General features: G+C 56.8%; 1 protein-coding gene across 1 annotated transcript; it reads left to right on the top strand.

Annotated features, from left to right (window-relative positions):
* The first annotated feature begins 3,821 nt into the window (after window positions 1-3,821).
* On the top strand, window positions 3,822-8,209 carry LRIF1 (ligand dependent nuclear receptor interacting factor 1). The gene is made up of 3 exons (XM_027909133.1): window positions 3,822-5,313; window positions 6,227-6,505; window positions 7,704-8,209. Exons 1-3 carry the CDS (start codon window positions 3,895-3,897, stop codon window positions 8,157-8,159), a joined length of 2,154 nt encoding a protein of 717 aa, XP_027764934.1. The 5' UTR covers window positions 3,822-3,894; the 3' UTR covers window positions 8,160-8,209.
* Window positions 8,210-16,985: the final 8,776 nt, after the last annotated feature.

Here is a 16,985-nt window from a genome sequence, read left to right as displayed (position 1 = left end):
CTCCGCTCCCAGGGATCATCCCACAGAGCTGGAGGAGTCTCCAGACACGATTATTGTTGGACACAAAGTGCTTTTTGTGCCACTCTTGGAAGCTTTTGGATTAGGAGAAAACCTCAGAGCATTGCGGATGGCTGGGAATTCTGGTCAGGATTCCTGGGGATTCAACACCCACATCCCAATTTCCTTTGGAGGAGGAGGAGGATAATGATGATGATGATGATGATAATAACAATAATAATTTTTATTAAGTATTACTAATACAAATTAATAATAACTGTAACAGTAATTATAGTAATTATAGTAATGATAAATAAAATAACTAAAATAATACTAATGATAATTATTAATAAATAATAAATATTTTAATAATTATTAAGAAATAATACTATTATTTTATTACTATGTGCAGCCAGTATGTGGAATGGATACAGCTATATAAAATAACTATTTAAATAAATATAATATTATTATTATTACTACTACTACTAAAATATTCAGCCAAACCACGGATTGGATACACTTGTATAAAATCAATAGATACAAACTCCAATCCATTCATTCCACTTTGGCCCTGGGGGTGCTTTTCCAATTTACCATAAATGTTATTTTGCCTCTTCCCGGACCCAGCCGGTCCCAGCAAACAAATCCTGGCTCCAATTCCTGGTGATTTATTCCCGTCCATGGAAGGTGAAAGCTGGGTCTGAGCCAACATCTGGGAGCGAAGGCAGAGGGAGAAGGGGCCCATTTTTCCAAGGGGGATCGTTTGTTCTGGCAACTTGGCAGGAAAATTGCAGTTGGTGCCAGTTTGTCCCTTTAATCCGATTGATTTTTGGTGGCACAGTCGGGATTTCTCAGGGATTTCACCTCCTGGTGGGTTGGATTTGGGGGTTGAATTTATTCAGCATAAATCAGTGGCTCTTGTTTCCTGGAAATATCCCAGAATGTATTTGTTAATGAACCAAAAGGGATAGAAAGTGGAAGTTTAAATGCTCAGTATTTTGTGTTTTGTGCTGCTTTGGTGACAGGGATGAACAACAGGAGGAGTTTAGAGAATAAAATGGGCAGGAAGACAGGAATTCTGTGGAGCTGAGGGAGGGGAAGGAGGATGAAGAGGAGGAAGAAAACTCCAGGAACGATGGGAAAAATCCTCAAGGACAGCTTGGCTTGATAATTCCTGTTATTATTTTTGTCTCAGGAAAAGGAATTAACTTGATCTTAAACTCAGTGGATCTGATCTACTAATCCTCCTGAAAAGGGGATCCAGGTGGAATTTTTTCCACTTCTGCTGAAGAGATTCTTAAAGAGATCCATTAATTCAAATTATGGAATTCTTAAAGATCCATTAATTCAGATTAACGATGACCTGAAAACTGGAGTAAAATAACTTTTAACTCTCCTCTCCATCCCTCAAAAAAAGGGTGAAAATGGTGAAAATGCTTTATTTTATTGTGGCCATGTGAAACCTGGTGATTTCTTCGTGTTTCCTGTGAAAGTCTTTCTGCTGTGAGAAGCATCTTCCATTCAAATACTCCCCAAAATGTTGGCAGTGGTCCTTCCCTTCCTCCTCTGGAGATGTCTGAGTGGGAATCCCACTCCTCAGGATCTTATGGAACGTTTCCTTCCCTTCTCCCTGTTTTTTTTGGGGGGTTTCTTTTTTGGGGTTCTCTGGTGCCTGAGGTTTGAGTGCCCAACAGCAGCTGCCACTCTGGGGTTTCCCTCTCTTTTCCACAGCCATCAACCAGCTGAGAGTTGCCTCCTGAAATCCTGGAGCTCCTCAAACCGGCACCTTCCTCCCCCAGAACCTCCCCAATCCCCGTCCCTCTTTCCCGAGCCCCTCGGAGCGGGAACGCCGCGATCCCCCGAGGACTCTGCCGTGGGAGCGCGCTCTGGCTCTTCCCTCGCTGCTTCCCTCCCTTCCTCCCGCTCTGATCCTGCCCCTGTCCCCCGTGCCCCTCGGTCAGAGGTGTCCCCTTGCCTTGGCAGGTGGAGGACGAGGTTGTTGCTCCCTGAGGTGCCCCCTGGCAGCCCTGGGTAGTGGGGTGGAGGTAAGTGCTGTCTGCTCTCCGCTCCACCAGCAGCTCCTGGGGGGCTCTGCTGGAAAATCCCGCCGGGATTTGCCTCCAAGGTGTTGATTCCTGCTGAGGAAGGGGCAGTTGAGGAGTTCTCCGGAGATCCAAAGCCTGGCACATGAAGCGCTGCCCCAGGAGCTGCCGATCTTCCCGACGTTCAAAGTGCTCCAAAAAGATCTTTCCCCGCTGTCCCTGTGCTCAAACACACCAGGATTTCTGTGGCTGAGCCAAGTTCTGCCTGTCAGTGCTGCTCCTTCTCAGCTCTCGCTTCTGAGTCCAGAACATCCAGCTCTGTTTTCTTCTCCCACCTTCCACCAGGACCTGCTGCCCGCAGGGAGTGAGAGGCAGAAACCCACCCAGTTCTGACCCCACCCCGAGCCCTCCTGCAAGAGCCTCCCTTTTCACACATTAAGCCCCAAAATGAGGCTCTGGCCCAAAATAGTGGGTGTGGGGGTTGATTCCAAGGTCCCAGGGAGGGAGGTTGTGGGTTGGACAGACAGTGGGGGGGGTTGGTCACCCCTGGGCTGCAGCAGGAGCTGCCCAGCCTTGGGAATGAACATCCCTGTCCCTTGGTGGGGAAAGGGAATGCCTTGGCCACTCCTGGAGCAGATCCAGCGGTTGGGACACGGGATTGACACCTCCCAGACACTGTTCCAAGCCCAAAGGGACAGGGAAAAAGCCATTTGAGAGCTCCCTGCCAGGGAAGCAGAGCTGGCCCAGGTGATCCTGGCTGGGGCCAGGGCTGATCCCACATCCACTGATCCCATTGGCACAGGAACTCCGTGGGGTGGGGCTGATGCTCTTGGAGACTCCAGGTGGGGTTGGCAGCTCTGCCTGTTATTCCCTCTGGATCTGTCAGGCCTAGGAAAGCACATCCCAGGGGTTTGGTGCCTTCTCTCCCGGCGAGGGCAGCTCGGTTGGCTCAGGGTGAGATTGTGCTCTGAGAGCCCATGAGCTCTGGGGCAGGTCCTGCATTCAGGACAACCCCCTTGGGGTGGGAAAGGTTCTTTGTCTTGCCATGGACTCCAAAATCCTGGCATTTGAAGCAGTCCCAACTTCACCTGTGTTCTGACAAGGCTTTGTCTGTTGGTTTGAGTCCCTTCACCTGCAAAAAAATCTCTTTACTCTCCCGGTGTCCCTGGTGCTGTTTCCGTGTCTTTCTCCTCGTTTTTGAAGCCTTTTCCTTCCCAGGCTGAGCCTCCTGTCCTCAAAAAATGCTCAAAACCTGGTGGCACTGGGGGGTTTTCCATCTCTTTGCTCTCCGTGTCTCAGGGAGCACCCGTGGGCACAGGGGTCACCTCCACCCTGTCCCAGTAAACGTGTCCTGCTTCTGAATTCCTGGGTTTTTTTGTGTGTGCCTGAAGTCATTTCTGCTTCCATCTTGCCATGCAAACTAATCTGCCTTGCAGTTTCCTGGAGCTTTCCTGAAATTCCTGGTTCCCAGGAGGGATCTAAACAGGGAGAGGAGACAACGGTTTCATTTTCAGGATGATTCCTTGTGAGGGGAGGAGGAGGACAAAGTGAGGGGTGTCCTTGGGCCTTCTCACATATTTTTAAGCTGAAAAAGATGCCATTTCTGGCTGCTGGGGTGGGGGCAGGAGTCGGGTGGTGTCTCCAGCCAGTCGGTGGTGGTGGGAGATGCAAAGTTCCGTGGGCAGGGCAAGTGGAAGCTCCTGAAGCTGCTGAAGCTCAGCTCTGGCTGGGTCCTGGGGTGTCTCTGGGGGTGCTGCTGCTGCTGCTGAGTTGAAGTGTCTGTGCTGTGTTCACTCACCCTGCCTCTCTTTTCTCTCTCTCCCCCCTCTCTTTGTCAAGCATTGCAGGCTGCATGTACCGAGTCCTTCAGACCACGGGACCCGATGGCAAAAACCTGCTGAAATTGCTCCCCATTCCCAAAGCTTCGGGAAGCTTTGTGCCTCTAGTTCAGGCTCCAGCCATGCCAAACAGCCCCTCAGGGGACATCTCCGCCCCCGTCCACCTCACCTTTCAGAGCCAGCTCGGCGCTTCCGCCGCGCCTTCCTCCGTTAAGATCTTCCAGCCTCCTAATCCCGGGAAGATCGTCCTGGCGAGGACACTGGACAAGCAGGAGGGTGTCAGGGCGGGCTGTGAGCAGGAGGGGTCGGTTCCCAGCGCCATGCAGGGCGTGGACAGGGGGTGCGTGCAGGACGTGGCCGTGTCCAGCTCGTTGCCCCAGGGCGGCCCGGCCTACATGATGGTCAACGCCAAACCTGTCCCCGTGACCGTCAAGTCCCCGGTGCTGCCCTCGGGCCACCACCTGCAGATCCCGGCGGACGCGGAGGTGAAATCCGTGCCGGCCTCGCTGCTGCCCCCGGCCATCCAGCAGAGGATCCTGGCGGCCACCGCCGGCACCGACGGCTCCAGGACGCCCACGGTGATCTACGTGTCCCCCGTCAACACCGTGAGGACCCCGCAGGCGCTGCCCAAGCGGCTGCTCTGCCCCCCAGGCGGGGCCGAGGCGCCCAAGGCGCTGCTGCTGACGGCGGCCCCGGAGCGGGGGGGATCTCCCGGCCCGGCTCCCCCCGTGGGGCGGCAGCGCCGCCGGAGCCCCATGAAATGGATCGTGCAGGAGGCCGCTCCCATCTCGGCCCCCTGCCTGATCCCCGTCAAATCCTCCAACAACGTGGCCTCCAAGATCCTGAAGACGCTGTCGGACGCCAAGAACGCAGAGGGGAGCTCTGCCAACGTCCTGCTCCCCTGCCCCGGCGGGGCCCAGGCCAAGCTGGCACCGCTCAAGGACAACGCCCTGGTGATGTACAACGGGAAGGTCTATCTGCTGACCAGGAGAGGCTCTGACATCCTGGCAGCCCAGGCTGAGAGACAATCCCCTTCCTCCTCCTCCTCCGAGGCTCCCCTTAGGAAGGAGAGGCCCCAGCGAGTGGACTCCTCTGCCGTCAACAAAATAACCAGCAAGGTGGTCAACCTGGTGCTGTCCAAGAGCAAAGGAGTGCTGCTGGCTCACAGGGACCCCAGCCCACGGGCAGACCCCCAGCACTCGTGCCCAGACGGCTCCAGAGCCGCCCCAGTGCCGCCCAGTGCGGAGCAGCGTGACCCAAGTGCCGTCCAGAGGAGTCCCTGCCCCGTCCCAGCCCCGGGACACGGCCCAGCCCCGGCCCTGGGGACACAGGGCACACCTGGCAGGGACAGGAGTCACCTCCCCCCCAGAGCGGCAGGGACTGTGTCCCCTCAGGGTGAGCAGGAACGTGCTCCCAGTGGAGAGTGGCCCGAGGTAATTTAATTACCAATTAACCCCCCCTCAGTCTCCCATGGGGTTTGAGGTGACAGAACGGCCCTTGAGGAGCTCACGGAGTTTTGTCACCGGGGATCCCAGTCTGGAGTTGGTTCTGGCCCATAAATGGCCTTTTCCTCCTCACTGGGGTCGAGCTGTGCAAGTGGGAGATGCCGGAGGAAGGGGCCCAGCACGGATGGGTTTTGTCCCCTCACGGGACAAGCTGGAGCCCCAGGGGGGCTGGTCGTGCTCTGAGCTCTGCAAGGTGGATCCTCCCACGTTCCCAGCACAGCTGGGGGCTGCAGGGGGGATGTGAGGTGGAGAAGGAGAACTTTGCAGCTTCCCGAGGGAAAAGGAGCTGGAGGAGCAGAGTTTGTCCTCCTGGCAGGCACAGTCAGCTCCAGGCTCCTTCCTCCCTGCCCTGCGTGTTCCTCACCCGAAAAAGGGTTGAAATAGAGTTTATTTCTGCATTTCCTTTAAGCAGCTGAGCAAAAGTGCTGCTTTCTGCCCTGAAATTTACCTCGCCCTGAATTTTCAAGAGCAGAGGCACTGCCTGCTCCTCCCTCCTCCTCCTTGGGGATTCTGTTGTTGCTCCTCTAATTTCTGTGGTTGCTGGTTGGGCTGGATGTTTTCTGGATGTTCCATGATGAATTTTCACTGGTTTTTTTTTTTGGAGGGGGTGTTAAATGGAGTTTTAAGTCATTACGGAGTGTTAGACCTCTGATAACGTGCATAATTTACCAGAATTGTTCTCTATGCTAAATGGGGCTCTTGGAGGGGGGCAGACCCAGCCAACGTTCTCCTCTCCTTCCCTCACCTCTTTTTCCATATTCCTGTGTTTTATCTGTTGTTATGGAGAGAAGGGGTCAGTGGGAGGGGGTCTGATGGCTCTCCTGCTGATTCTGTGTTTCAGGTCCGGTGGGAGCAGATGGATCCCCTGGGAAAGGTGACAACACAGCCCCCAGAGCAGCCCCACTGGAAGCAGTACTCGGAACTGAGGAGGAGATTTGGGCTGTCCAAGGAGGAGAGGGTTTCCCTGAGGAGGATCCCACTGACATGGGAGCTCTGGGAGGAGCCTGAGGGAAGGGGCTGTTCCAGTGACAGCCAGGACAGCAAAAGGGATTCCTGCAGCTCATCCTCCCTGGATGTGGAAACAAAGAACTGCCCTCAGGAGTGGGCTCAGGAGGAAAAGGTACCTGGGAATTCTTCAGGGTGCAGGGCTGGGGGTTGGGAGCTGGGGAAGGTTCACTGGGAAACGTTGGCACAGTTGTTCTCAGAACGTGTTTGGGTTTCCTGAGCACCAGCTGAGAATCTCTGGGCTCGGTTTTGGGGGCTCCACCAGAGGGAATTTGGACAAGAAATGGTTTGGAGGAGTTTGGCCCCACTGGTGGTGGCTGGAGAGTCCCTGGGGCCTCTGTGTCCTGAGTGGTGTTCAACCCCTGCACCCCCAGGGCAGGGGCACAGGCAGAGGAGTGGGAGGATAATTTGGTGATTAACATAATTTATAATTAATTAAGAATCGTGTCAGTTGAGTTTGAGATCAGCCAAGGGCCATCATTTCAAGGCTGGGGGTTTATTAGAACTGAAGCAGAACTAATTTATTGCAATAAATTGACCTGTGGACCTGCCCAGTCTTCAGAGCTGCAAATCCTTAAAACTTTGTCCTTTGTCACTGGGAGAACTCGGTTGGATGTTCCTGGAGTGGGGAACTCCCATCCCAGTGCAGGGGAGGGTTTTATCCATCCAGTTCACCCAGTGTCCTGCATTTCCTTTTCTGGGGCCCTGCCCAGCCCAACCAAAGCCTCTCTCAGGCTCTGCTAATCCTGTGCTAAACCTGAGCAGATTTAAAGCTGCTCTTCAGATGAAACCATCCCTGGAGGTGCCCAAGGCCACCTGGAGAACCTGGGAGAGTGGGAGGTGTCCCTGCCCAGGGCAGGGGGTGGAGCTGGATGAGCTTTGAGGTGTCTCCCAACCCAACTCATTCCATAATTCCATGATTTAAATACCAGGATATCGGAAGGGAATTCCCCTGATAATGGACATCTGCTGTGGTTGAGCTTTTTGGAAATTTAAACACGAACAATTCTGGTTCATTTTGAGTTTTCCCATCAGGTTAGAAAGTCTTTGTCCTGCCCTTGTGGTAAAGAACTTGAGCAGCCACAGGAGGTGATGGGCAGGCCCAGCAGGTGTGCAGTGTCCTTCCACCTCCAGGAGGGAATGGAAGGCCCTGGAATTTTTGACTGGGAATCTTGGCCACAAAAATACGGAGCACAGGAAGGTGTCCCTTTGCTGAAGGAATTCTGAGGGGTTTCAGCAGAGAGCTCGTGGTTTGTGTTCCCTGGCCACAGCTGGGGCTGATCCAACCTTTTTGTGTGTTCCTGCCCGTGCAGGTCGTTGTGGATCTGGAAGAGGATCTGACCAGGAAAAGGAAAATCAAATCATCCCCACTGTCAGACAGCAGGAAGAGAAGGAGAAACTCAGCCAGATCCTCCCCAAGCCCGAGTTCAGAACCCCCCAATGCCCCTCCCAGGAGCGTTTCACCCCTTCCAGCCTCCCCAGAGCCGAGAATTCCCAGAGGATCCTGCGGAGCTTCCCCAGGGAGGGACTCGGAGCCGGGGACACCCCTGACCTGCAGCGACAGCTCGGACTCGGAGATGCCAGAGCTGGTGACTCCTGGGGGGGCTGCCTCCCTTCTGGAAGGTTCTTTCAGGGATGACGCCTTCCCGGTGGCTCCCCCGGACCTGGACGAGACGATCCGGGACGAGAAGATCCGGCGGCTGAAGCAGCTGCTGCGGGAGAGGGAGGCGGCGCTGGAGGAGATGAGGAGGGAGATGCAGCAGAGCTGAGACCCCCCCAGCTGCTCCTTCCCTCCTGCAGGGAGAAACCCTCACTGGAATAAACACTCCTGGCTGGAGCAGCCTCCTGCATTCCGAGCCGTGGGTGTGTTTGGAATTCCCTGTTGGAATGCCGGGAATGGGAGACGGGACCGTCCGATCCCACCCTGGGACATCCCCCCAGGGGGCACCTTCCTGAGCACCCCCGTGTCGGGGCTCGGGGGGTTCTGGGCCGCTCCTGGCAAAGGCATTTCGGGGTCCCAGGGCCTGGAGCAGACTGGGAGGGCCCAGCTGGGGGAGTGGGTCTGGTTGTCCTCATGTGCGTGAGGACTGTCCTGGGTGGATCCATGAGAACTGTCCCTGGTGGATCCATGAGAACTGTCCTGGGTGGATCCATGAGAACTGTCCTGGGTGGATCCATGAGAACTGTCCTTGGTGAATCCCTGAGAACTTCCCTTGGTGAATCCATGAGACCTTTTTTTGGGAATCCCTGAGAACCTTTTTTTGGGGATCCCTGGGAACAGTTGTCAGTGGACAGGCTGGACGGGCCGGTGGGTTCATGGGTGTGTTTGAGGGGTCTGGGATTGCACTGTGGGGTGGTGATGCTGCAGATATTTATACAAACCCTGGAGAAGGAGCCCTGGGCTGGCTCCGAGGATTCCTGGCTCTCCCTGTGGTTTCTGTGAGCCTTTATAAGGCCTTGGCCAGCTGTGCAATGTGGGGCTCTGCCTGCTTTGGAGGGGGGGGGTGGTTTTTATTAACCAGAACTCTGTTAATAAGAATTGAAAGTTGTGTTTCTGTGGCTCCAGGCAGTGTCTTCAGCAGTCCTTGGTGGGTTTGGTGTGGCCTGGACGTGCCACCCCCGTTGATGGTACTTTGGTTGCAGTTGTAGGGTGGGATGTCTTTGGACCCTCACCCTCCGTGTCTTTGTCCTCCTGCAGCCCCTCCCTCTCCCTGACAACAATGAGTGAGTTTTTATTTGTTCCCAGCAGAATTTGTCACTGTTTTTTCCCCCTTTGTCCATTTATGGTTTACAGGGACCATCACCAAGCCCTGGGGGTTGTTGCTCACCGGGGTTATTTTGTGTCATCGTTCCTGTTTTCTGTGTTTTAATCCGATTTTCCCCTGCAGGTTTTCATTTATTGCCCAACAGGGGGTTGGTGGGGGGAGTTGCTTTGGGGGTGGATCCTGGAGGGCTCTGCCAGCCCCACCTGCCCTTGTTTTGATGAGTCCTGGTGGTGGGAAAAACTCCAGTGGAGTTTTCCAGAAGAAGGAAGTGCCTGCTCTGAGGAGTCTCAGGTTTGGGTGGGAAGGGACCTTGAAGATCATTTCATGATGGGCAGGGACACCTTCCATGAGGTCCAGCCTGGCCTGGGGCACTTCCAGGGATGGGCAGAGCTTGGAGAGAAAAGCAGAGTGGAGGGTGAGGGAGGTGAGTGATGGAAACAAACCCTTTGGTTGAGATTGAGGTTGCTGAGCAGGTCAGGGCATCACCCAGGGGGTCCCTGAGTGTGCAGAGGGAGAGTCTGGGGGCAGAAATCCCACCGAGTGGCCCAGGGAAGCAGATTAATTAAACACTTAATGAAGGGCTGTGAGAGGGGGATGTGACTGAATTGGGCCTGAACTGGATGGAGGGAAGGACCAGGGCTTGGACTCGGATCCCTGGGGGTCCCTTCCAACCCAGGACACGCCAGAATTCCGTGGCCACTGCGGGAGTGGGACCCCCAGTGGGAAATGTGCAAAGCAAAGGGGACAATTCCATGGGATTTGGGGGAAAATGTGGGGTTTGAGCAGCCAGCGAGGACGATTCCTGAGTGCTGCTCCCAGCAGGGGTGGGAGGAGCCCAAGTTTGGCCAAGGTGAGCAGGACTGAGGAGTCAGCGGTTCCGTGGGGAAGGTGGGAACGCTCCCTGCGTGGGCTGACCTTGGCCAATCCCAAACTGCTCCCTCCTTCCCCTCCCATGGGATGGGGGGAGGCACAGATGGAGCTGTGGCTCGAGCCAAAGGCAGTTTGGAAAAGCAAACTCAGGAATTCCATCCCCAGTCCTGTCAGCAGGCAGAGGGTTGGACATTCCCAGGCTCCATTTCCTGTCATTCCCAGGCTCTCCATGTGTGTGATGTGACACTGGGAAGAGAAATCCCGTGCCCAGAAATGTCTCTGCATCCTCCTGCTGCCATCAGGCCTTTCTGTGCTGAGCAGGACCTTGTGTGGCCCAGAAAATCCCTGGGATCAGGCTGGGAAAACGGTCCTGGCTGTGCCCAGTCCCAGCTTGTCCATTCCCAACTTCTCATTGATCCCCAGATTTTTGTTCATCCCTATCTTCTTATTATCCCCAACTTCTCATCCATTCCCAACTTGTCCATTCCCAACTTCTCATCCCTTCCCAACTCCTGGTCCATTCCCAGCTTCTCCTCCATTCCCAACTCCTGGTCCATTCCCAATTCTCCATTCCCAGCTGCTGGTCCATTCCAAGTTCTGGTCCATCCCAGCCCCCTCTGGGGTCTCACAGTGGGAGGAGGAGGAGGAATCCTGGATGTCCAGACCTGGATGTGTCACCCCCAGTCCCCTCCCACATCCCAGACCCGCTGCTGGGGCAGCTGGAAGGGCACTGACTCCATCCCACTGGATGTGAGGAGGTGGGAATTGGGAAGGAGGTGGAAGCAGCCTCTGACAAATGTCCTTCCTCTGTTTGCCAAGATCTCCAAGGAAATGAAGCCAAGATCTCCTCTCCTCTCCCTGGAGGATTCCAGCACCAACATCCCACAACATCCGTGGGATGCTCCCAGGAGCTCCTCTGGGCCTGCGTTTTCCCTAAAACACTGAAAACTGGGAGAAGAATCCTCCCTGCAAGGTTGGGATGGAATGTGGCCAGTAGGATTTGGGGGGAAAAAAGTGAAGGGGCTGTTCCCAATCCAGTCCTGGTGCAGATCCCACGGACACAGCAAAGCCAAGATGGAAGAGACGGAGGTGCCTCCTTGGAGTGACATCCACACAAAGGTGGAAGGGACACAGAGAGCCAAGGGAAGCCCCTGGGAGGGGGAAAAGTTGTTCCAGCAGGAGCAAAGGGGCTCCCAAGAGCCAGGGAAAGACCTGGAGGTTCTTGGAGCTGCTCCTCAGCCGGACCCGTCGTCTGCAGCGTGGATTTGGTTCTGCCCTTGGTCATCCCGGGATCCAGGAGGAGTTTCTGAAGGAATGGGAGCTCTGGGAGCCCTGGCTGTGACCCTGTGCCAGCTGTGGGAGCCCTGGCTGTGCCCCTGTGCCAGCTCTGGGAGCCCTGGCTGTGACCCTGTGCCAGCTGTGGGAGCCCTGGCTGTGACCCTGTGCCAGCTGTGGGAGCCCTGGCTGTGACCCTGTGCCAGCTGTGGGAGCCCTGGCTGTGCCCCTGTGCCAGCTGTGGGAGCCCTGGCTGTGACCCTGTGCCAGCTCTGGGAGCCCTGGCTGTGCCCCTGTGCCAGCTGTGGGAGCCCTGGCTGTGCCCCCAGGGGGTGACAGTCACTGCTGGTCCTCTCTGGTGCAGAAGGTGCTGCAGCTCCACACGGGGACACCTCCAAGGACAGATGAAATCCGTGGATTTAGGCCATGAATTAAAGCTGTTCCCTGGAGCAAACACTCCGGAAGGATCCTTGGAGGACCTTTTGGGAATTTCAGGTCCAAAGAGCAGTGGGGGCAGCACGGAACAGGCCAGGCTGGGGCTGGGCAGGACTGGCCTGGTGTCACCACCCAGCTGGGGACAACCCACCGGGGTCTTCTGGGAGGCACAACCCTTCCCCCAGGCCTGACCTGGACACCCACACAGCCAGGGGATCCTTCAGGCTGGAAAAGACCCTCCAGGGCATCAGAACCTACAGGAAACCTGACCCAGCCAAGCCCAGCACTGAGCCAGACACGGGCACTGGAAGCAACTGGGAGTGATTTTGGGGTCTGTGCAGGCCACCTGACCAGGAAAACCCCCTGGATGAGCCTTGGACAGGCAGGATGTCCACATGTCCACAACCCCTGCTCCTCATGGGGGGCTTCACCCACCCAACACAGCAGGGCAGAACTGACCCAGGAGGTTCTGGGGTGTGTTGGTGGTGATGAATTCCCTCTCCAAGAGGTAGAAGAGCCAACAAGGAGCAAGGGCTGGGCTGGCCCTTGTGCCCACCCACCAGGAGGGGCTGGTGTGGAGAGAGAAGCTCAGGGAATGTGGAAGACTCATCCCTCCTCCAGAGGGAAACAGGAGCCCTGGTTACCCTGGGCTCAGGCTCTCCAGGATGGTTGTGCCCTCACCAGCTCCAGTGGCAGGAGGCGACGGCAGGGACTGCCAGAAGGAAGCACCATCCCCAGCAGGAGAATCCCAGAACCCTTGAGGTTGGAAAAGCCCTCCAGGACCATGGAGTGCCCCCTGTGCCCCATCCCCACCCTGTCCCCCAGCCCAGAGCACTGAGTGCCATGGCCAGGCCTGCCTTGGGCACCTCCAGGGCTGGGCACTCCAAACCTCCCTGGGCAGCCCCTGCCAAGGCCTGACCACCCTTTCCAGGCAGAAATTTCTCCTGATGTCCCACCTGCCCCTCCCCTGGCACAGCTGAGGCCGTTCCCTCTCCTCCTGTCCCTGTTCCCTGGGAGCAGAGCCCGACCCCCCCCGGCTCCCCCCTCCTGTCAGGGATTGCAGAGCCAGAAGGTCCCCCCTGAGCCTCCTTCTCTCCAGGCTGAGCCCCCTCAGCTCCCTCAGCTGCTCCTGCTGCTCCAGCCCCTTCCCAGCTCCGCTCCCTTCCCTGGACTTGAGAAGATCAGAGGGACCATCCGAGGGTCCCGAGGGTGCCCAAGTCCACGGGAGCTGAGGAGATGCAGCTGAGGATCTCGAGGGAGATGGTGGAGGAGGTGCCTCTGTCACTCTCTGTCGTGTTTGAGGAGCTGTGGTGGTCCATGAAATCTCCACAGGCTGGAAAAGGGGAAGTTTGGGCCCCTTTTTAAAAATGAGGAAGAGCCAGGGCACTGCAGGGCAATCAGCCTCACGCTGGTGCCTGGCACGGTCAGGGAGCAGATCCTTCTGGAAGCTGCACATGGAGGATAAGGAGGTGATTGGTGACGGCCAACGTGGCTTCTCTGAGGGCAGACGGTGCCTGGCGGGGCCTCGTGGTGTCACCTCGGGGTGACAGCGCTGGTGGGCGAGGAAAGAGCCAACTGACCCCACCTGCCTGGGCTGGGGCACAGCTTGGGACACTCCCCGTGCCACCACCTCCAGCTGCAGACTGGACGGTGACACTCACAGTGGTGGCCGTGGCTCGGCGTGGAGCCCTCGGGGTGGGTGTGGCACTGGTGTGTCCCTGGTGTGGCACTGGTGTGTCCCTGGTGTGGCCCTGGTGTGACACTGGTGTGTCCCTGGTGTGACACTGGTGTGTCCCTGGTGTGACACTGGTGTGTCCCTGGTGTGGCACTGGTGTGTCCCTGGTGTGTCCCTGGTGTGGCACTGGTGTGTCCCTGGTGTGGCACTGGTGTGTCCCTGGTGTGTCCCTGGTGTGGCACTGGTGTGTCCCTGGTGTGTCCCTGGTGTGTCCCTGGTGTGTCCCTGGTGTGGCACTGGTGTGTCCCTGGTGTGTCCCTGGTGCAGTTTAACCTGTGCTGGTGTCAGGGACAGGGGGACTGCAGCACCCTCGGGAGGGGCTGATGGCACCGAGCTGGGGGGTCACACCCCACGGGGAAGGGACGGGACACCCAGAGGGCCCTGCACAGGCAGGAGGGGGGTCTGTGGGACCCTCAGGAAGTTCAATGAGATCAAGCACGAGGTCCTGTCCCCGAGCTGGAGCAACTGCAGGAACAAACCCGGGCTGGGGATGAACAGATTGAGCAGGACCTGGGGGGGCCGGGGAGGGACAGGCTGGACATGGCCCTGCCCACATCCCCCCCCCGTGCCCTGGGCTGAGCCCACAGCAGGGGCAGCAGGGAGGAGGGGGTTGTGCCCCTCTGCCCCTCAGGGAGACACCCCTGCATCAGAAGGACGTGGAGCTGCTGGAGCGAGTCCAGAGGAGGCCACGGAGATGATCCCAGAGGTGGAAAACTTCTCCCGTGAGGAAAGGCTGAGAGAACTGGTATTGCTGGAGGAGAGAAGGCTTTGGGGTGACCTCACCATGGCCTCCCAGTGCCTGAGGGGACCAACAAGAACCGTGGAGAGGGACTGGGGACAAGAGCTGGAGGGACAGGACACAGGGAATGGCTTCCCACTGCCAGAGGGAGGGATGGATGGGATATTGGGAAGGAATTCCTCCCTGGGAGGGTGGGGAGGGGCTGGGATGGAATTCCCAGAGAAGCTGTGGCTGCCCCAGCGCTGGGAGTGTCCAAGGCTGGGTTGGAGCAGCCTGGGATAGAGGGAAGTGTCCTGCCCAGGGCAGGGGTGGGACTGGATGGGATTGAAGGTCCCTCCAACTCTGGAGCACCTGAGAGCTGGGAGCTGCTCCAGGGGGCTGCCCATCCCTGGGTGTCCATCCCTGGGTGTCCATCCCTGGTTCTGCCCATCCCTGGTTCTGCCCATCCCTGGGTGCCCATCCCTGGGTGTCCATCCCTGGGTGCCCATCCCTGCCCGTGCCCTCGGGATAAGGCAGGAGAGGGTCCAGAGGGCTCTCCTGCACTGGGGGGTCGTTGCCCCCCAGCAGTTGCCCCGAGCTGGAACTGCCGAGCAGGAACCCCCACGAGCAGGAACCCCACGGGCTGTGGGCTGGGGGGTTGGGTTTAACTCAGGAATGTGCTGGTTTGGGCAGTGGAATTTTGGGGGTTGGAAAAGCCCTCTGAGGTGACGAGTCCAACCCTTCCCCCAGCACTCAGCACGTCCCCAAGTGCCACATCCAGGTTTTTTGGGTCCTCTCAGGATGGGGACTCCCCAGTGCCCCGGGGGCTGTGCCAGGGCTGGAGACCCTCCTGGAGAAGAAATGATCCCTGATCCCAACCTGGACCTTGGGATGTCCTGGCTGGCATCACAGAGGGAAACCTGGAGAGCAGGAATGGCTCCTGGGAACAGCAGGAACGAGAGCAGGGAATTCCAGGCACCACAGGCAAGGAGAGGGAAGCCCTGTGAGCAGGGAAGGGCCCTCAGGAACCTTCCTGAGAGATGTAGGAATGTTTTTGTTTTTTTTTTCCCCTAAAATATAATAATGTAATATAATAATAGTATAACAATAAACTAAAAATGTAAATATATAATGATATAATTATTTACATATATAAATACCCATAAATATAAATATATATAATATATTTATAAATATAGAATATATAAATATAATACATAAATAACTAATATATAAACAGATAATAATAAAGCTGACTAATAATAATAAATGGTGTAATAAGCTCCAAAATACTTGGGAAACCCCCCCAGGCTGTGGAGCCTTGGGGTCTCTGTGAGTCCATGGAATTCCTGTCTCCTCCCCTGCCCCAGGATTTGGGAATTCCGTGGATTGTGGATCCCAGGCTGGAAGTGCAGCAGCAGGGATGGATCCCGCTGGTTCAGCCCCGGCACCTGCTGGGATCTCCAGGAGGCTCCAGCTCCAATTGCTCTCCAGGAAGGGAAGATCCCAGCGGGAGGAATCCGCTGGAGCCATTGGGATAATGTGGGAAGGGAGCTGAGCCATTCCCACCTTGGGATAATGTGGGAAGGGAGCTGAGCTATTCCCACCTTGGGATAATGTGGGAAGGGAGCTGAGCTATTCCCACCTGATGGGAGGGATGGAGCTGGAGGGTCTGTGTGTGATCCAATATCCCTTGGTTTTCCTGCACTTCAGTGGGAAGAGCAGCTCCTGAGACTCCAGGAGGGAAGAGCTGGAGGAGGGAAGAGCTGGAGGAGGATGAGCTGGAGGAGGGAAGAGCTGGAGGAGGATGGGCTGGAGGAGGGATGAGCTGCTGGCTCTGGTTGGAGGCTCTTGGGGAGCTCCAGGTGACATTCCAGGTGTGTTTAAGGGAACAGGACATGGGGCGGCCTCAGCTGAGCCTCCCACTGAGGGATACTCCGAGGGAATTCCCGGATCAACCTCTCTGCCAGCTCTAATAGGGGAGAGGGAGAGAGGGAAGGCCAGGTTGGATGAACCTGGAGCAACCTGGGCTGGTGGGAGGGGTCCCTGCCCAGGGTAGGGGTGGGATGGGAGGAGCTTTAAGGTCCCTCCCAACACAACCCATTCCAGGATTCCAGGAAACCTGGAGCAGGGGGGTTTGCCCTTGGAGCAGCTGGCACAGGGAGCTGTTCCTAAAAGGGCTGGAGAGGGACTTGGGATAAGGGCTGGAGGGACAGGACACAGGGAATGGCTTCCCTCTGCCAGAGGGCAGGGAGAGATGGGATAGTGGGGAGGAATTCCTGGCTGGGAGGGTGGGGAGGGTCTGGGCTGGAACTCCCAGAGAAGCTGTGGCTGCCCCAGCCCTGGGAGTGTCCAAGGCCAGGCTGGAGCAGCAGGATAGTGGGAGCTGTCCAGGGCAGGGGTGGAACCAGAAGGGCTTTAAGGTCCCTCCAACCCAACCCCTTCCATGATTCCAGGAAACTCAGAGCGGGTCATGGATCAGCCCTGTGGCCCCACGGGGGGCAGGGACGAGGCTGGAGGCTCCTGCAGCCAGAGAGCCTGGAGAGAGGGGGTGATGGGGAGTGACGAGGACACACAGCTCGTTAATACCCTTCATTTAATCCTTCACTGGGGCAGAAATGTCAGGACCGTGCCCGGCTCGGGCCACGTTTGGTGTTGCTGGAGGGTAAAAGTGATGCCCTCGGTGCCGAGGACAGCAAAGTCCCGTCAGTCACCCGGGCCTGGGGACACAGCAATGCCCGCAGGTGTCGCTGCTGCCGCTGCTGGAGGAATTCCTGAGTACTGGGAGCTCCAGGGT

The sequence above is a fragment of the Empidonax traillii genome, unplaced genomic scaffold, assembly GCF_003031625.1.
Source record: "Empidonax traillii isolate 1590-97213 ecotype Southwest subspecies unplaced genomic scaffold, ASM303162v1 scaffold1953:size47131, whole genome shotgun sequence".
NCBI lineage: Eukaryota > Metazoa > Chordata > Aves > Passeriformes > Tyrannidae > Empidonax > Empidonax traillii.
The sequence above is the reverse complement of the archived record's forward strand: the minus strand, read 5'-3'. Positions and strand labels throughout refer to the sequence as shown.

What these genes read in the sequence shown, in the direction of transcription:
- LRIF1 (XM_027909133.1), top strand. Translation starts at nt 3,895, where the DNA reads ATGTACCGAGTCCTTCAGACCACGGGACCCGATGGCAAAAACCTGCTG. An exon ending in CCAGTGGAGAGTGGCCCGAG is followed by an intron (nt 5,314 to 6,226) that starts GTAATTTAATTA and finishes TCTGTGTTTCAG; the next exon opens with GTCCGGTGGGAGCAGATGGA. An exon ending in AGTGGGCTCAGGAGGAAAAG is followed by an intron (nt 6,506 to 7,703) that starts GTACCTGGGAAT and finishes CTGCCCGTGCAG; the next exon opens with GTCGTTGTGGATCTGGAAGA.